The sequence below is a fragment of the Hippopotamus amphibius genome, chromosome 4 (genome assembly GCF_030028045.1).
Source record: "Hippopotamus amphibius kiboko isolate mHipAmp2 chromosome 4, mHipAmp2.hap2, whole genome shotgun sequence".
In the NCBI taxonomy this organism is placed as follows: domain Eukaryota; kingdom Metazoa; phylum Chordata; class Mammalia; order Artiodactyla; family Hippopotamidae; genus Hippopotamus; species Hippopotamus amphibius.
Genome location: NC_080189.1, coordinates 73,414,345 through 73,435,373, shown reverse-complemented (window position 1 = coordinate 73,435,373; position 21,029 = coordinate 73,414,345). Strand labels below are relative to the sequence as shown.

At 34.4% G+C, this 21,029-nt stretch overlaps 1 protein-coding gene across 3 annotated transcripts in view; it reads right to left on the bottom strand.

Moving 5' to 3' along the window:
* The window catches only part of ITGB8 (integrin subunit beta 8), a 91,141-nt gene that overhangs the window by 21,152 nt on the left and 48,960 nt on the right, over nucleotides 1–21,029 (bottom strand). For all 3 annotated transcript variants that reach the window (XM_057732135.1, XM_057732134.1, XM_057732137.1), the window contains 5 exons: nucleotides 19,853–20,099; nucleotides 18,313–18,478; nucleotides 17,566–17,724; nucleotides 3,607–3,702; nucleotides 484–573 (listed from right to left, as the gene is read on the bottom strand). In XM_057732135.1, coding sequence (XP_057588118.1) covers nucleotides 484–573; nucleotides 3,607–3,702; nucleotides 17,566–17,724; nucleotides 18,313–18,478; nucleotides 19,853–20,099 — 758 coding nt within the window. The remainder of the gene's footprint in view (nucleotides 1–483; nucleotides 574–3,606; nucleotides 3,703–17,565; nucleotides 17,725–18,312; nucleotides 18,479–19,852; nucleotides 20,100–21,029) is intronic.

Here is a 21,029-nt window from a genome sequence, read left to right as displayed (position 1 = left end):
CGGGAGTGAGGGGATATGGGGATATATGTATAAATACAGCTGATTCACTTTGGTGTACTCCAAAAGCTGGTACAAGAGTGTAAAGCAATTATATTCCAATAAAGAGCTTAAATAACACTGTGGATTGATTATCTTTATGGCACTAGAAATTGTGAAATTTCTTGGTAATAAAGTATATTTTATAGCTGTGATTTTGTGACTCACTGAACATTTGATGAGGAAGGAAATTTGGATATCCTCTAGCTCAATCTGAGTTTAGTAAACTGTGTCAATGAGACATAGTGAAGCACAAAAAGCTGAAATCACTTTCCCAAGGTTCTATAACTAATTAGTGGTAAAGCCAGGGCTAAACTCACATTCTTAATTCTTAATCTAATGTTTTTTCCACCCCTTCTCTCAAGATGATGGGGCGTTAGTTTGTATCTTGCCATAGAAAATGGGGTAAATAGTTTATTTGACAAAATGTATACATTGTATACATACCTGATAGGCTTCTACAACCAGATTATTGAGGTTTGCAGCCTTTGATTCTATTTCACCAGCAATGGTGCCAGGCAAGAGGGGTAGAAGGTCCTAGAAAACATACCAATAACATTCACTTAATGATAGTATACAAAGGTTTAGCAATTAACAAATATTTAAAAATCTTGTAGTTATGAATGGAAGGTGAGTCATTACATGAATCACAAAATATAAGACACAAGAAAAATATAAGCAACTAAGTAGAGCAGCCAAAACACATATACCTGAAAGAGTATGCATTTGTTTGCTCACTAGTGTATGTGCATGCACAAGTTACATGCTGACCTAAAACTCAAAGTATGGACCAGCATTTCCCAAACTGTCTTCCATTGAACATGGTCCCAAGAGATTTTAAAATGAAAAGGGTTCTGAGAGCAAATAAGTTTGATAAGTTCTGCATATGGTTTCTTCTACATAGAGACTCAAAATGTACACCCCCACAATTCAGAAATAAATTAGCATTATTAAATGCAGCATGCCCTAACATTTACTTAATTACAAAGCTCTTCTTATGTAACATATATAAATATTTTGCATAACTACTTCTCCATGGAGGTCTTTAGGACATGTTTGCCCAGACAGGAGAAAAAAAAGTCACAAATGGAAGCTTCATGGAGCAGGTGTTCTTGATGGATGGTACATAATAATTATGGAATGGACTCTAGCTCTTCCTAGTGAGAAAATAAGAATTAGCAAAGGCTTAAAGTTTTACCCAAGTTGTAGGTGAAGTAAGAATAGAGAAGAAACTAGTCTGCCTAGAGTGAATGCGGTATATTTACATGGAATCAGGTTATGAAAAGTCTCATTAAGTTCCTGCTGTATGCCACCTACTACTTGGATACTAACAATTTGGTATCTCAGGTAACAGGGAAAATGTATCAGTTAAATATTTTAAAAATTCATTTATATAACCTTTATTAAGTACCCATCATATACCACTTTGGAAGTGCTAAACTGCTAGGCCACATAGTTTCCATTCTTAAGGATCTCAGGAATATAAATGACAATTTCAAAAAACAATGTACACATGAAGCAATAGACATATGTACAGACACTGATGAGAAGGATACTGGGCAAGCATTTGAGGGCTGGGGAAAGTTGTCAAGGACTGTTTGCTGGAGGAGGTGAGTCATGAGCTGTATCTTAAAGGATGAATAAGAGTCAAGTAATGATGGAGAAGGGCTTCCAGGCATGGGAGATAGATAGCAAGAACAAAGCCACAAAGGAAAGAAAGAGCTTGGTGAGTGTGCGTACACAGGAGGATTAGAAGTATAACTGGAGGGACAAGTTTAAGGCAGTCAGTAGTGGGGAATGAGGCCAGAGAGGCAAGCAGGAAACAGTCGGCCTCATATGCCGTATTAAAGACTTGATCCTGTAGATCAGAGGGAACCACTGGAACATTTTACTCTAGGGAGTACTGTGGTCACACCTGTGATTCAAATAGCTCAACCTGCAGCCAGGTGGAATATGGATTTGGGAGATGGGTTAGGAGGATGTTACAACCCAGACAAAGGTGATTAATAAAAATATCTCTGAGCAGCCAAATTGGGTGACTGCAATGGCATACCCAGGACTCTTAGCAGAGCCTGTCAGGCTTTTAGAACCTGTTGATTCTTACTTTGCACACAATTCAATTAATAATAAACCTGGTTTTATGGTTTAACAGTCAGTGGAAATTTTCTTAAAGGAGTAGAGGAGAAACTGCTAGAGCCAATATCACCACCAAGAAATAATAGATAGCAGAGAAAAAGGAGGCAAAAGCAATAGAAAGTTGCACAGTAAGTTGAAGTTCAATTTGAAATTTAAGGTTAGAGGTTAAGAACACAGGATTTAAGCTGTTAGGAAAATTTGGGCAAGTATATAACCTCCCTAAAAGTGTTTCCTTTATCTTTAAAATAGGCATATTAATAGTACTGCCCTCATTGTTATGAGTTTTAATAGTGTTAAATGAGTTAATAAATTTAGTGCCTGACAATAGTAAATACTCAATAAGTGGAAGCTGTTATTATTGTCAATAAAGTAATTCGAGCATTTAATTTGGGTCAGAGCCCTACTTTTATGGATATTAACATATTGCTTAAAAAAGGGGTTCCAGGGTATATACATTTGGGAAAACAGGGAATTATATTTTCACTATAGATTTCTAAGGGAAGAAATGGTATAATTAAAGTAGCACTTTCAGATGATAAATGTGGTAGTCAGGTATTAGGGAAACTGGTGAAGAAAACACCAGCTTTGTGGCAAATGCAAATGGGTTCAAGTATTTGTTGAAGCCAAAAGAAATTGTTGTTTCTCTGAAGTATTAAAAAATAAGGACATTGAGAGTACAAGGAAGAAGCAAAGACAGCAAAGAAGATGAAGGAGACCCAGTGAATAGAAAATTAGGGCATCACACTATTGTAGAAATGAAAAAAAGAGTCTTCTGGACAAGAGAACCTAAAAGACTGTGAAAAAAAAGCTATAGCAGGATGACAGAAGTTCTGTGTTGGGGGAGATGGGGAATCCCATGGGGTGCTGGCAGAGTGACATATGTGCCAAGTATCTATTCTGCTTGTGGAACTTACCTGGCCCAAAAGATTCTGGATAAAACCAAGATTATTCTTATGTAGGAAGGACTTGATGGGGTCTGCCACTTCCATGGCTCCTCTTGTTCCTTTATTAGATAACTTAGACCAAATCTAGGTATGTTGGTGCTATTGAAAAATAGGTTGATATTCCCCAACCTAATCTATTACAAGGATATTCCCATAGACTAGAATAAGCAGAACTCTGGATATGAATGGTATAGTTGGAGTGTGAACTACTTTTCACCTGATGAAAGTCTCCTCCATTATTGCCACAGTCAGTACAATACCAAGTATCAGTGCCCACACTTGGTTCTAGGTGTTACAAACATAGAATTTATACTTTTTTACTTCGTGCCAACTTAAGACACTGTGTAGTATACGTTAGTTAATACAGTATTAAATTTAGATTGTACAAAGTATAATAACTCCAGAATCCTTACCTGGGGTTCTAAGAAGCATTCTAATTTTAACTATAGATGCAAATATTTAAATTTTTATATTTTGGGAATTAATATACCTTATACCAATGAAACTGTTTTCCTTGAACTGCGAAGATGACATTAATGTTGTTGTCTATTAGCTTTTCGGCAAGTTGGCCTAGTGAGGGATGTTCCTGTAACAGAAAATGAAATAAAGAAGGGAGTAAAATTTAGTAGCTCAAATCCACATACTTCCAAACATTTGTTATGAGGAAAACTGTATGATTAACATAAAAATGTGTTGGGAAGGATTATCATTTTACTAGAGACGTTTAAATTATTTTAAAAAATATGCTCAACATCAACATATTAAGGATATTTTAAAGACAAAAGCTCCATAAAAACCTCAGAAACTCAGAAAAATGAAGAGGGTTCCATTCAACATAGTACAAAGAGTGTTTAACACCTCTTTATGTTTACATTGGACTCCAAATAATACAACTGAAAGATTATTTAATATTCAGAAACAGAGACACACTAGTGACAATCACATTCTGAGGCGAAATTCAGTAACAAGTGTTGAAATGCAAATATATGCATGCATATATACACATATATACATATTTACATACATATGTATTTGATATATAACATGGTGTAGTACAAAGTCTGTTTAAAAAGAAGAAAACTCTGTATTCAAATCCCAGGTTGTCAGTTTATGATAGAAATTGTATCTCAGGTCTATCCTCTGTAACATGTGAATGATATCCTTCCATAATTGCTGGCAAGGTTAAAAAGATAACAATAGTATGTGAATTATTTAGAGGAGTTTCTTGCATGTACTCAAAACTAATAGCAATTATTATAATTTTTTATTTCCAACAGCTTATACAAGGTGTAGGTTACAGATCTTTCAACTTATTATCATTATACGTAACCTTTCTGTCATTTATATATACATATATTTATATTACAAATCTGTTTTACATTGATATATAAAATTTATGTAGATCTAACTGTGACATTCTTTGCGGTAGTGAGAAAGCTGGGAATGAGTAGAAAGGAAATAAAATTTAGTAAATATGAGAAATCTGACAACTATGGAATTTGCTATATAAAGTTATGTAGTTAGACATAGTACTTGTTATTTTTTCTTTCTATAAATGCTCTTCTAGATATTACAGTGATCTCAAATAACAACTCTAGATACCTCTAGAGAGATGATGTCAAACTTCACCTGCAGTGGTGCCCACCTCTTGTTAGTTCCTAGTAGTGTCAGTCAAGGATCATGTGACTGAGCCTAATTGGTATCATTTGACTCAAGTTCAAATTACTCTGTAGTTTTTGCTCCCCCTTTCACCCTCCAATGTGAAGTTTTTATATAAGTTTATAAGATATAAATATGTTATATTTATTTTATTATATATATATTGTTATATATATAAATTTAATAAGATATAAGGTACAGCCTTGTGCTTAAAACTATCATCACTAACATGAGTAACTGCTATGATCTGAATATCGGTGTCCTGCTTTCCAGATTCATACATTGAAATCGTAATCCCCAAGGTGATGGTATTAGGAGGTGGGCCTTTGAGGGATGATTAGGTCATGAAGGTAGAGCCCTCTTGAATGTGATTAGTGCCCTTATAAAAGAGAACCAGTGGAGAAAGTTCCCTTGTGCCTTCTTATAACTAGAAAGTGTTGTCTTTGAACCAAAAAGTAGGCTCTCATCAGACCCCGAATCCTCCAGTGCCTTAATCTTGGACTTCTCCACCTCAAAAACTGTGAGGAATAAATTTCTATTGTTTATAAGCCACCCAGTTTATGGTGTTTTGGTAAAGGAGCCTCAATGAACTAACATAATAATCATAACAGATATCCTTTTATTTCTATATAATCTATAATTGCTTTGGTAGAAACAAATAAAATTTTCATGAACTAAAATTAAATCTGATATGACTCCACTTTATGAAAAGGTTAAAAATGTATTACCAACAGATGATTGAACTTGGTGTACCCCCCAAAAAATAAAAAAAAAAATATATAAAAAAAATGTATTACCACATGGATTTGCATAAGAAAAAGTCTGCCCAGAGCAATTCTTAAGAATATAATTTTAAAGTAATAGAACAATCCCCAAAATATAAGTTCTGTCAGATAAATTTTTATTCCTTGTTCCTAATAATATGCATACTCTTAAAATAGACTTGACAATTTGCATAATGCTAGTAAATTAAAGAGAACAAGTAAAGGAAGGGAAATCTAGCTGTATTGGGAATGTTTTTTTAATGGCAACAACTACTTTTCAAATATTTTTGCTTTGACAAAAAATAATCACAGTTTGCCAAGCATTCCCCCTTCTTAATTTTTAAAACCATTCATATTTTAAGGAAAATTTAATCCATATGTTTTTAACCAGCTTATACTTGACTCATAAAATCAATATTTAAAGAACAGTCCAAAATGTAAGCAGCTTTTGGAGCCTTCTTAACCTCTTTCCCTTTTTCAAAAACAGGAAGTCACATTGACCGAAAAGTATACAAAATTTAAATCTAGAAAGTTCTCATTTGCTCAGGAGATCATTAAGAAGGTCAGATGGATTTTTGAGCTTAAAAGCTTTTTTAACGCTAGAAAGAAATGTTTTAAAAGAAAATTCCAAGTACCTCAAGGCAGATTTGCTAAAATTACAAATGTTTAACATGTTTAAATAAACCATTGTTGACAGGAGAGTTGTGGATTAATGGCCATTGTTGAAGCCCCTTCCCCTTTCCTCCATGAAGCAGAGTATCTTTTAAGTATTTTATCTTTTATGTCTTGTATTTCACTAGCAGGAACACTCCCTCTCAGCCAGCTGTCCTGTTCTGGTGATGTCACTGCTCCTTAGCTTTAACTCCCCCTCTGTCTAACCCATTACGTATTGTTTCTCTAAACTCTGAAAATAATTAATAGAGATAACAAGCATTTCAGGGGCAAAAGGGAGAAGGGAAAGCAATGTGCCAAGGCAGCTGCTAAGTAATTAAGGGCAAACATTCCTTTCACATTTTTCTTCTTCACCAACACCTTCACTGCGATTTGTGGGAAATAACTTATAAATGTCAGAAGGGAAAAAGAGGTAAGAAAGATTTGGTGGAAACAGTTTCAGTTAAAGAGATAACTGTGTAGAGATGTATGAATTTTAATAATGTGCATATGTAGTGACAAAAAAAGTCTAAGATTCTCTGTAAAAGTGAGTCATTATAAAAAGTTCTTATAATAAAGAATTTTAAGTATTGAATATCATAATAAGATATGAAAAAACAATGTCAGTTAAATAAAAGTACTCAATTATCTGGATTACTCTTTATATTTTACTTTTTAGAGGACAGAGACAGCATGATAGCACAGATTTATTTAGAGACGAAGACTTTATGTGTTGTCAGTTCCCATCTCTCCCAGCGGCCTATTTTCTGTGTGTATGGCTGCACAGTAATAATTGCATAGACCCATGTTTCTCATCAGTGGCACTATTGACATTTTGTGTTGTGGGTGTGGGGCTGTCCTGTGCATTGTAGGATACACAGGAATATCCCTGGCCTCTACCTATTTTAGATGCCAGTATCTCCTTCCTCCCCCAGTTGTAACAACCAAAATGTCTTTGGACATTGAAATGTCCTCTGGGGGGCAAAATCACTCTGGTTGAGAGCCATACCAAGAGCAGGAGCTCTGGAAACAGACCACTTGGGCTTCAGCTCTTGGCTCTGCAATTACTAGCTACATAACACTGGGCATCTGTCTTAACCTCTCTGTGACATAGTCTCTATATATGTAAAACAGGTATAAATACGAGTATCTACCTCTCCAAGTTATGATGGGAATTAAATGGGTTAACGTGTAAAGGCTTTCATTTACTATTTTTTAAATATTAAGCCCATATTAATGGTAAGTAAGGGCTCATGTCCTGATGTCACACTGCTTGTCATTTGCCTAGGCACTACTGTTTAGGGCTGTGTGACCACAGACAAGTTCCTGATCCTTTTAGTGCTTCCATTTTCTCATTTATAAAATGGAGGTAATAGCAATATCTACATTTCACTGGGATGTTGGGTGATGCTCCCCAAGTGTAAAGGGACAGATATCACAGGGCTGCTTAATAAAAGACAGCTTTCAATAAAAGACTGCTTAATAAAAGACATTTGGAGGCCGTTACTAAAGACTAGATGCTGGGCTCTTGGACATGCTTTGTTTGACTTGCCTCATTTATTTGCCTTTTGCACCTGGCTCCTGAAGTGTTTGAATTTGTGGCTTCTGCTAAACATGGTATCAATTGTATTCTTGATATCCTTGTTACTGAATGAGGGGCATGGACTAATCATTTTTGTAAGCTTTTCAATGAGAATGGTAATAAAAAGTTTTCTGCTTAAATATGATTTAACCAAACATATAATTTATTTGGAACATTCTATTTCATAAGTATTGTCATCAATTTTTGTTTTAATTGAGTCACTTTGGAAAAATCATTATTTTTTTCTCATTTTCAGGGGCATTATAAAAGCAATGTGAAGCTACCCTGAGCCTAGCTTAGGTGATTCTGTGTGCAACTTTTGCTCACATTTTTAAAGAAAAATATAAATATTGTTTGCAGAAATAACTTCCTGGTTAATTTTGTGCAAGCGTGAGATGCATTCAAATTAGTTCTATTCTAAATTTATTATTGAAGTCATTATTGTTCACATGGCATTTACAATTTTAAACAGATAGATCACAGAGTAATAAGCTGAAATTGGGTATTTTGTTAGTTTTAAAAGTTGTAATACATATACATATGCACATATATATTTTAATTGAAGTGTAGTTGATTTACAATATTATATTAGTTTCAGGTGTACAACATAGTGATTCGCTATTTCTATAGATTATACTCCGTTTAAGTTATTAAAAATATTGGTTATATTCCTTGTGATGTACATCATATCCTTGTATCTTATTTTATACCTAGTAGTTTGTATTTCTTAATCTTTTTTATTTTGCCCCTCCCCCATCCCTCTCCTCACTGGTAATCACTAGTTTGTTCTCTGTATCTGTGGGTCTGTTTCTGTTTTGTTATATTCATTAATTTTATTTTTTAGATTCCACATATAAGTGAAAATGTTCAATATTTGTCTCTGTCTGACATTTTACCAAGCATAATGCTCTCTGGATCCATCCATGTTGTTGCAAATGGCAAAATTTCCTTCTTTATTATGGATGAGTAATATTCCATTGCATATATATGCCACAAACTTCTTTATCCATTCATTTGTTGATGGACACTTAAGTTGCTTCCATATCTTTGCTATTGTACATATTGCTCCTATGAACACTGAGGTACACAGATCTTTTTGAATTAGTGTTTTCATTTTCTTCAGATATATATACCCAGGAGTGGAACTGCTGGATCGTGTGTTAGTTCTATTTTTAATTTTTTGAGTAACCTCCATATGTTCTCCATAGCGGCTGTACCAGTTTACATTCCCACCAACAGTGTTGGAGGGTTCCCTTTTCTTTACATTCCTCACTGACACTTGTTATTTGTGGTCTTTTTGATGATTGCCATTCTGAATGGTGTGAGGTGATATCTCATTGTGGTTTTGATTTGCATTTCCCTGATCATTAGCAATGTCGAACATCTTTTCACATGCCTGTTGGCCATCTGTATGTCTTCTTTGGAAGAATGCCTATTCAGGTCTTCTGCCCATTTTTTAGTCAGGGTGTTTATTTTTTATATTGAGTTGTATTAGCTGTTTTGTATATTTTGAATATTCACCCCTTATTGGACATATCATTTGCAAATATCTTCTCGAGTTCAGTAGGTTGCATTTTCATTTTGTTGATGGTTTCCTTTGCTGTGTAAAAGCTTTTAAGTTTAATTAGGTCCTATTGTTTATTTTTGCTTTTGTTTCCCTTGTCTGAGGAGACAGGTCCAAAAAAATAGTGCTAAGATCTTTGTCAAAGACCGTACTGCCTATGTTTTCTTCTAGGAGTTTTGTGGTTTCTGGTCTTACATTTTGGCCTTTAATTCATTTTGAGTTTATTTTTGTATACAGTGTGAAAAAAAATGTTCTAATTTTATTCCTTTGAATGTAGCTGTCCAGTTTTCCCAGCACCATTTGTTGAAGAGACTGTCTTTTCCCCACTGTATATTCTTGTCTTGTCATAGAGTAGTTGGCCATATGTGCATAGGTTTATCTGGGCTGTCTGTTCTGTTCAGCTGATCTATATGTGTGTTTTTGTGCCAGTAGCATACTGTTTTGATTACTGTAGCTTTGTAGTATAGTCTGAAGTCAGGGCGCATGATACCTCCAGCTTTGTTCTTTTTTCTCAAGATTTCTTTGGCAATTTTGGGTCTTCTGTGATTGCATATAAATTTTAGGATAATTTGTTCTAGTTCTGTGAAAAAAGGCCATTGGTAATTTGACAGGAATTGCATTAAATCTATAGATTGCTTTGGGTAGTATGGCCATTTAAACAACATTAATTCTTCCAATCCAAGAGCATGGGATATCTTTCCATTTCTTTTTTATCATTTTCAATTTCCTTCATCAGTGTTTTATAGTTTCCAGAGTATAGGTCTTTCACCTCCTTGGTTAAGTTTATGCCTAGGTATTTTATTCTTTTTGATGTGATTTTAAATGGAATTGTTTTCTTGCTTTCTCTTCCTGAGAAAATGTGTAATACCAATACGTTATTAGTGTATAGAAAAGCAGCAGATTTTCACGTATTAATCTTGTATGCTGTAACTTTACTGAATTAATGTATTAGTTCTAATAGTTTTTGATGGAGATGTTATGGTTTTCTATATACAGTTTCATGTTATCTGCATATAGGGATAGAATCATCTGTGTTCATCAGAGATATTGGCCTGTAATTTTCTTTTTCTCATAGTGTCTTTGTCTGGTTTTGGTGTCAGGGTAATGGTGGCTTCATAGAATGAGTTTGGAAGTGTTTCCTCCTCTTCAATTTCTTGGAATAGTTTAAGAAAGGTCTTAACTCTTCTTTATATGTTTGGTAGCATTCCCCTATGAAGGCTTTTGGTCCTGGACTTTTGTTTGGGAGGTTTTGATTACTGATTCAATTTCAATACTAGTTATCAGTCTATTCAGATTATCTATTTGTTCCTGATTCAGTCTTGGAATATTGTATGTTTCTAGGAATATATCTTCTTCTTCTAGGTTGTCCAATTGGTTGGCATTAACTGTTCATAGTATTCTCTTATGATGGTATTTCTGTGATAAAAGCAGTAACTTCTCCTCTTTCATTTCTTTTTTTGTGTATTTTGGTACTCTCTTTTTCTTCTTAATGAGCCTGGTTAAAGGCTTATGGATTTTGTTTATCTTTTCAAAAAACCATCTCTTGGTTTCATTGATCTTTTCTATTATTTTTGGGGGGGGGGGGGTCTTTATTTCTTCTCTGATCTTTATTACATCCTTCCTTCTGCTGACTTTGGACTTTGTTCTTCTTTTTCTAATTCCTTTAGATGGTAAATTAGGCTGTTTATTTGAGATTTTTTCTTATTTCTTGAGATAGGCCTGTATCACTATTAACTTCCTTCTTAGAACTGCTTTTGGTGCATCCCATAGATTTTGGAGTGTTGTGTTCCCATTTTCATTTGTGTCAAGATATTTTCTGATTTCCACATTGATTACTTCATTGGCCACTGGTCTTTTAGTAGCATGTTGTTTAGTCTCCATGTGTTTGTTCTTTTCTCATTTTTCTTTTCGTGATTTCTAGTTTCATGCTGTTGTGGTCAGAAAAGATGCTTGATATAATTTCTATCTTCTTAAATTTGTTGAGACTTGATTTGACAACTAGCATGTGATCTACCCTGGAAAATGTTCCATGTACACTTGAAAAAAAATGTACATTTGCTGTTTTTGGATGGAATGTCCTGTGGATATCTGTTAAGTCCAATGGTCTAATGATTCATTTAAGGCCACTGTTCCCTTATTGATTTTCTGTGTGGATGATCTCCCCATTGATGTCACTGGGATGTTAAAGTACCCTACTATTATTGTATTACTGTCCATTTCTCCCTTTATTTCTGTAATATTTGAGATAGATATATATATACTATATATTTGTTAATATATATATATTTGTTAATATTTGAGATATATAGATATATCTTCCTGTATTGGGCACATATATGTTAATGAATATAATCTCCTCTTGTATTGATCCCTTTATTATTATATAATATATAATGCCCTTCTTTGTCTTTTGTTATAGACTTTGTTTTAAAGTCTACTTTGTCTGATATGGGTCTGCTGCCTCAGCTTTCTTTTGTTTCCATTTGCATAGAATATCTTTTTTCGACCCCTTACTTTCAGCCTGTGTGTCTTTAGCTCTCAAGTGAGTGTCTGATAAGCAGCATATAGATGGGTTGTTTTTTATCCAATCAGCCATCCTGTGTCCTTTGATTGGAGCATTTAGCCCATTGACATTTAAAGTGATTATTGGTAGGTATGTGTTTATTGCCATTTTGTTACTTTTTTGTGGTTGTTTCTCTCTTGTCTTCTTGTTTTACTCTGTCCCCTTCTGGTTTGATGATTTTCTTTAGTAATATGCTTGTGTTCATCTCATTTTAGTCACTTTTTAGTTTAGTAGTATGTTTTAGTTCATCTCTTTTCTTTAGTTTTTGTATACCTGTTGCAGGTTTTTGATTTTTGGTTATCATGGAGTTTATATATGTTGACCTGTAACTATATCTACTTGCTTTATAAATTTATTTATTTATTGGCTGCATTGGGTCTTCTTTGCTGCACATGGGCTTTCTCTAGTTGTGGTGAGCAGGGGCTGCTCTTCATTGTGGTGCATGGGCTTCTCATTTTGGTGGCTTCTCTTGTTGTGTATCATGGGCTCTAGGCACGTGGGCTTTAGTAGCTGCGGCACATGGGCTCAATAGTTGTGGCTCATGGTCTCTAGAGCACACAGGCTCAATAGTTGTGGCGCATGGGCTTAGTTGTTCTGTGGCATGTGGGATCTTCCTGGAGCAGGGCTTGAACCCATGTCTCCTGCATTGGCAGGTGGATTCTTAACCACTGCACCACCGAGGAAGTCCTATATCTACTTGTTTTAAATTGATAGTCATTTAAGTTCAAACATTCTAAAGAGCTACATTTTTTACTACCCCCCTCCACCTTTTGTGTTTTTGATATTGTATTTTATATCTTTATGTCAATCTCTTAACTAGTTATGGTAGTTTTAGTTTATTCTACAATTTTTGTCTTTTAGCCTTAATCTCTTTAATTAACTTTAAAGTTTTTATGCAGTGTTAAGCAGAGAAAAACAAAGTAAGAATCAGGAAATAAGGTGAAAATTTTTATTATATGCTTTAGTTTAGACATATAAGAATTACTGTTATTATTCTTATAATTATATATCAGTAATTTCCATAAGACTAAGTAAGTAAAGGAATTCTGAGGAATTAAATGATAGGAGGGTTGAAGCATCACTGACCATAAAATGAAGAGGCACAAAAAAATGCTCAGAGAAAGAAACACCAAAACTAAGCTACTGAATATAATTAGAAATGTGGTAGGGTCTTGCCTATTTGCATCTCTCCATCAGGGCTGAGAGTCACAGCAATATTTGATAATCCCATTAATAATGGTTCATTGCATGACCTGTGTGCCTCTTCCAAATACTTGCTCTTTGGGCTCATTGTTACTGGAAACTCTGGTATTATTCTTGGCCAGGGGTGGGGTGAATGCTTGTGAGGAGGGCTCTGTATGAGGCTGGGACTCACCCTGGAGGAGCTGAGTAGGGAGACAAGGTGAAATTCTAGGACCTCAGTATTAATAACCTGTCTTCTATGCCATTAACAATTTTTATACTGACCTCTACCATTTTAGAGAGAATTCCTTATTTTTAAACTGTCATTATTACTGGTAAATTATAAAACTGCATTACTACTCAAGTTTTTCATTCTGGCACTTGGAGAAAAAGCAGTGGAAAATGTAATTTATTTAATACTAAAACATTATTTGGCAATGGCCATATATAACATGTAACAATGCTTAATATAAACTTTAAAATTTTATCTTGTTATATAATTTATGTAAGCTAAATTATCTGCTTTATTTCTTCTGTAAGTAAGATTGCAACTAGAAAGAGCAGAATTTACACCAAGAACTTCACTGCTTTATTTATTCTAGTTTTCCCTTGAGACACTGTGGCAAAGTGGTTAAGAATACAGATTTTTAAAAAAGATTGAACTGGAATGAGCCCTAGGTCTGCTACTTATTAATTTTTTAGTTGTCTGCCCTCAGCCAACTTTCTTAATTTCTTCTACCCTCAGTTTTTCTGTTTACAAAAGAAAGATAACAATGACTACCTTACCAAGTTGTTGTAAAGATAAATTTCATACTGTATGCACTGTACTGTACACAGTATACTGATACTGCATGTATGTATGTGGTTTCAGTTAATAAAAACTGAAAACCTGGTAGATGTTATTATTCTGGAATTCACATTGACCCTCATGAAATAGCTGTGTGAATAAGCAGTAGAACCCTGAACCATGTAATTCAGACATGTAAAAGGTCTTATCAATTATTTCCTTTTATAAATGAAAGAACCAGAGTCTTGGACCAAGAAGCTCAGATACTATTCAATATTACTGGTATTGGCTGCTGGAGATAAAGCCAAGAAGCAAAGTATGATTGCTTGTCTAAATTATACCTTTTAAAATTCCTCTATAAAGGCTGAATAGGAGAGAATGGAAGTCCTTTTAAAATGAGCTTAGGTAAATATGCTTAGAGTTAGGCTCAGGAGAGCTTAGGATATAGGAGGTTTCAGAGCAATAGTACATCTTGTGTATATAAATACATAGTCAGGGGATCAATCAAATTGTTTCAGCTTCTTTTGTTTTAGAGCTGAGTCCCTAGAAATGAAGGGAATGAGACTTCTTAGGAAAGGACCTCTTCAAACACAGACCTGGGATAAATGAGATAAAAATATTCTTCTAAGGTATTAATACACACACTGCTTCTTGGTTTATTTAGTACATATCAGTGACATGTGGAAGGTTCATTCTTTTTTTTTTTTAATGTATATATGGCAATCACAATCTCTCAATTCATCCCACACCAACCCCTCCCCACCCCTGCTTTCTCCACTTCGTGTTCACATGTTTGTTCTCTACATCTGTGTCTCTATTTCTGCCTTGCAAACTGGTTGATCTGTACCATTTTTCTAGATTCCGCATATATGCAGTAATATACGATATTTGTTTTTCTGTGACTTACTTCACTCTGTATGACAGTCTCTAGGTCCATTCATGTTTCTACAAATATCCCAATTTCGTTCCTTTTTACGGATGAGTAATATTCCATTGTATATATGTACCACATCTTCCTTATCCATTCATCTGTCGATGGACATTTAGGTTGCTTCCATGACCTGGCTATTGTAAATAGTGCTGCAATGAACATTGGGGTGCATGTGTCTTTTTGAATTATGGTGTTCTCTGAGTATATGCCCAGGAGTGGGATTGCGGGGTCATATGGTAATTCTATTTTTAGTTTTGCAAGAAACCTCCATACTGTTCTCCAGTGGCTGTATCAATTTACATTCCCACCAACAGTGCAAGAGCATTGCCTTTTCTCCACATCCTCTCCAGCATTTACTGTTTGTAGGTTTTCTGATGATGCCCATTCTAACCGGTGTGAGGTGATACCTCATTGTAGTTTTGATTTGCATTTCTCTAAGAATTAGTGTTGTTGAGCAGCTTTTCATGTGCCTCTTGGCCATCTGTATATCTTCTTTAGAGAAATGCCTATTTAGGTCTTCTGCCCATTTTTTGATTGGGTTGTTTGCTTTTTTAATATTGAGCTGGATGAACTATTTATATATTTTGGAGATTAATCCTTTGTTGATTCGTTTGCAAATATTTTCTCCCATTCTGAGGGTTGTCTTTTCGTCTTGCTTATAGTTTCCTTTGTGTGCAAAAGCTTTTAAATTTCATTAGGTCCCACTTACTTATTTTTGTTTTTATTTCCATTACTCTAGGAGGTGGGTGGAAGGTTCATTCTTTTAAGTAGGTAAAATAATATTCAAGAAGGCAAATAAAGTTCATGATAGTTTGTCCAAATTCCTAATATCATAAGAGCCCAAACACTGTGTAAAACTCCCAAGAATTATAATCTGTTTCCATAAGGTTATATGGCATGGCATATGTCTAAAAGTATGAGACCATTTCTTTGCCCTAAGGAATCCTTCCTATATGAGCAACAGTATCCTCTAAAATATAGTTATGGAGAGATGACTTCAGTGAGTTGGCAAAACTTCAAAAGGATAATGCAATGCAATTTAAGAAGAATAATGTGATTATTATTTTTCCTTTTTAAAAAAAGCTTCTATTTGTCTCACAATAGAATAGTTCTTCTTGTCTTCTCCACTCCCAGTAAATGAATTAGAACTCTATCTCACATTAAAGGAGTTTGAATGGAAGGAAAGATAAGAAATGACTAATTAAAGTGGACAGGTTACCAAAGTGAAATGTGTTTGAGTAGAATAAAATTAGCAAAGGGAAAGACACTAAGGGAAAATCTCCAGATCCTAAATTTTAAAATTCAAATTCTAGTTACTTTTTAAAATCTTTAAATGTTGAGGCTGCTTTCAAGAATCTAAACCAACCAAGGGTTGAACTTGTTTTATGTGGTAATACAGTTGCTCCTCTGGACTTTGAAAAAGTCTGGTAGGGTGTTTCAGATTAACTAAATTTAAACTATTTAAATTTCACTCATGGGAACTGCACATATTTCAGCATAATTTATATGCTTCTAATATTGCATTTCCCAAATTGTGCATGAGGTGCCTTAGAGCACTGCAGTATACTCACCAGGGTGCCTTGAAGTATCTTAAATTTTTAAGGGAAGCACAGTAATACTCAGCATCTGTCAGGTAGCTTTATGATTACATTTGGCTCTGTTCTTTTAGATGATGTCATGTCTTTGCAAAACTGGGCAACATGAAAATCAGTGTGGAACAGGAAATGAGGATGGCTACATCCAGTCTGATTCCAAGGCTTGGGAAGTTTCCATTATAACTTATTTACTAAGAATGACACAAACATACATATATATATGTACATACAAATATATATATATACATTTATACTTTTTGATGATTCATGTGTATTTTTTTTAACTGACTACTATTTTTTGGACATAAATAGTTATGTTATTTGGACCTAACTACTGTCAGGCTGTTTGTTTGTTTGTTTTGCCTACATGTACCAGGGAAAAGATTACTAAGACACTAGGTACCACAATATAAGAAAGTTTGGAAGCTTTTGTTCTAACATTTGCATGCATGTATAAGTAGGTGTCATGTCACAAATAAATGATGCTTTATGCAGTTGATTTTCTGCATGTAGAATAGCTAATGCTGGGAAAGATATGGATCTATGAGATTGTATTTAAATATATGATTCAGAGCTGAAACTAACCCTCAGGAAGCAATCCAGATATGCACTGAGTTAAAAAAAGAAGAAAAAAAAAGAGCCCCTAAACATAGATAAACTTCAGAAAGAAGGAGTGAGGTATAAAATATAGAAAGCTGGCCTTGTTTTATTCCTTTTCCCCCCTAGTGTCTACTTAGATACTATCTATTTCACTGTGAGGATTACTCAGGCCAAATACACTCTTCTTAATCTCTAATATGTTTTTCAATACTAATCCTGTAGACCTAGTAATAAGTAAGGCAAACGTTATGTATATGCTCTTTTCCTTTTAGGGTCCTTCAGTTGCATAAAAAGTAAGCTCTTCTATCACTTTTATTTTCATAAATTATACAGTGCTTTGTAGGACATTAGAGGATTCACTACTAGATTTTAACAAAGTACTTCAGCCTTATATTTTATTGATCAGAATTTATAGATTGCATTGTTCCGTGACTTGTCTCTCATGACTTATCCTGACTCTGCATCATGATCCTTTAGGTAATTTCTTGTTACAGGGACAGTTGAATTGCCAATTGAAACTTATACTGTAACCAAAAGACTCTTAACTACTAATAGGCTATTGCTATATTACCATGGTCGTTGATCTGATGTAGACGTTGTTTTTCAGGTGGCAGTTTCCGTCATTTGGCACCACTATGCCTGCCAGTTTGCTATCTAGAGCAAGATGAGATGTCTGATCTGTCATCACCAGCAGCAATCTTTTAGCTTCTTTTCGCCATCCAATATGACTCTTAAAATAAACAAGTAATTAGATCTTGTACAATAACATAGATCTTTACTGTGGTCTTCATTTCGAGTAGACATTAAATTTGAGTTTACGAACATTGTCAGGCTAGAATGATATGCATAAATTCAATGCAATTTCATAAACAGCATTAACTTTTATTTGTATATCCTCTTCCACAGCCATCTGACCACACTAGCTCCTGGCTAGAGATTTCTGGTGTTCCCACAGAGGAAGAACAAGGCAGGTTTACGAAGTACAGACTGCCCAATGTGATGTGAGTAGGACAACAAGCTATTTCTGGTTCTTCCTTTGAGAGTAGTGAGTGAAAAGAGCAGCCCTTTTGGAAATGATTTTCCAAGTGCATAAGCTATTCTTTCCCTTTTATCTTTTCCTATTTATAACCCTCTCCTAATTTAGCCTGTCTGTCCTGAACACATACCAAAATGAATAACACAAGTGACAAATAAGAGATAGGAGAAGAATGTATTTTTCTGTGCTATTATGTTTTCACTCCGTAAATCAAAGAGAAAAATCCTAAATTCTTGGGAGTTTTGCATCTGAGGAAACACTCAAAAATGTGAAACTTCTTACCTCACAGACAGCTGCCTGAAGCATAGCATCAAAACCTCCTTCAGGTGTATCTATATTTCCAGAGATCTTCTGTCTGTGAACTGCTTTTTCAAACTCAGTGATGTTCTCCGTCAAAGACAGCACGTGGATATACCCATGGGGAGGCATACAGTCTAAGTTGTAGTCACTATATGGGTAAAGAAGAAATGCAAATTCTGTTTTGTTATGCATCCTTCAAAGATCCAAAATACTACTCACAGTAAAAGTGTGTGGTTGATGTGAGACGGTAATACCTTTTTTTTTTGCCAAGAAAATTTTGTTGGATAAAATCTGTATTTTATAAAATCAAAGAAAAGCTCAATATTGGTGAATATTTCTTTGCAAGTAGGAATATAATGGCTTGGTTGTCAAAAATAAAGAAGATTAAACATGTGTCTTTAATATAGGACACCTAAGGGGTTTTATTATGCTAATACGCACTGTTAATTTTTAAGAGGAGATGAGATTTTGCAGTGACTTCCTATCATGTTTGTCCATGGAACAGCTGCAAAACACTTCTTGGAAAATGTCTTTAGGAATTTAGTTAAAATATTATACTACTGTTAGATATTTTAAAATATTTTTCTAATTTTAAAGTGATGCTTGGTGTGGAATTGTTGATGAGTGCTCAAAATTCATTAAAATTGTTTTGAGTATTCCATAATATCCCCAAAGGTGAGGATCACTCTTCAGGTGCATGTATTCAGGCAGAAGGTGTGTGAAGCTCCATGTGAAGATGCATTAATCTTGATCCACTACAACAGATAGCAGAGTTGTTTTGGTGAATTAGAGTATATACTGTAAAGTGAGCTGGGCAATTTATGGAAGTAGGAAAGAAGATAAAATGAAATGTTTTGTTAAGGGAGAACTGAACACATTTATATTTCTCTCTGAAAATTCAACAGGCCAAGTATTGTGTGAGAAATTTGTATTTTCTTTTCTTTTCATGGTAGGGCATATGCTGTTTATAATCAGCCTTCCAAAATGATAAGAAAAAGGGCTCTTTCTAGCAAACAGATTCTCATCTTTTGACCTACCTACCCTCCATTTGCTAGCTGAGTTTTCTTTGAAATCACGTCATAAGCAATGTAATTATAAACACAGTCGCAATACAGTAATGGAAATATTGATGCAGTACTGGCAAAATAAGTGCTTTAAATTTGATAAACCTTAATTCAGCAAATTTGGAGCAATCAAAAAAGAAATACAGACTTTTCAAAGAGGTATTTATATATATGGTAGCCTGATTATTGGAGGTTTATTCAAAATTAGTAATATTGTTTGTGTTTTTTGTAATAAAAACTACGTGAATGATTATTTGAAAAAATATAAAATAAAAGGCCACCCTTCAATCTCAGAAGTTTTCAGTTAGGAACACACTTCCTTTAGAAATATTTTAATTTCTCATTTAATTAAAACAAAAATATAAAATTTAGTAAGTCCTTAATATAAAAACAAAATGAGATTTTATAAAATTTCTAATTTGTTCAGCATTAGGAATTCCATGTCAAATATTAGATACCTGCATTGATTATGAATTCTTTCTGGATGGATACTAATATATGGTGAAACTGTTTTATCAACGTATGAGCCAAATCCAAGGCGGAAGTCACGGGAGAAAAATGCCATTTTTCTAGATAAATCATTTCCAACTGAATTTAATTTTTCAATATTATTGTGCATTGATGCTGAGACATCAACCAGATAATAAAGATCCACGGGATATTTCTTCAGAGGATGAATTTTCAGCATAAAATTAGCTTCTGCTCCTAGTTCAAAGGAAGACAAACATAGTATAGTATTCATTTTAAACATCTCAGGATAAGCTATCAATAAATCAGTCACATTTTAGGTATAGGACAATTATCACAAATTTATGCATAATGAATGAAATTGGGAATATTCCAGAATAATTTTTAGACAGTTTGAAAACTATATCAATGTCTTAGTCTCCGACTTCTACAATGCATTTCTCATAATTCTATAGGGCAGATAGAGATAATAGCAAATAGACCAGCTCAATATAACTGTAATAGGGAATATGGTTATCACCATATGAACCTGTATTTCTAGTGTCTAGTAAAGCACAGCACAAATAGCAAGCAACATTCTATCATAAGAGTGAGTAGGTGGCTGTGTTTGTTTGCAGGTGGCTTTTAGATTTAAAGACAGCCAGAAAGGTATTCTAAGGAAATTTACCCCTTATTGGATGCAGGTGTAAATTCATTCTTTTGGGCTAAGGTATATTTACATATGAGATGCGGAAACTCTGCTACTGAGAAGTACATTAAGCTATTCAAAATAATTGCTACCTCATCACGAATTACTTGGTAAGATTTTTCTCAGCAGTTAGTTGTAAGAAGAAATGAGACAGTGGTCTGAAGAATAATACACAGCAGTGCCACATTGAGGACCTAGGCAGTGTAGGGGAGAGCATTTGTCCAGTGCATGATGGGTGCTTGATAAACACATGTTGAAGAGGGATCACAGAGGCAAAGGAAATGGATGAGAAGAGAGGGTCACCATAAAGAGAACTGTTGGAGCCTCCAAAAGACAACTGTTTTCGCAGTACAGTTTTATTTAGTTCCCTGTCCATTATCAAGTGATATGAGGAACTGTATCCTTATATACAAGGATATGATACCCTACAGAGTTAGTACTTCTGTATTTAACTTTTTAAAGTATATGATGAAAAGTTA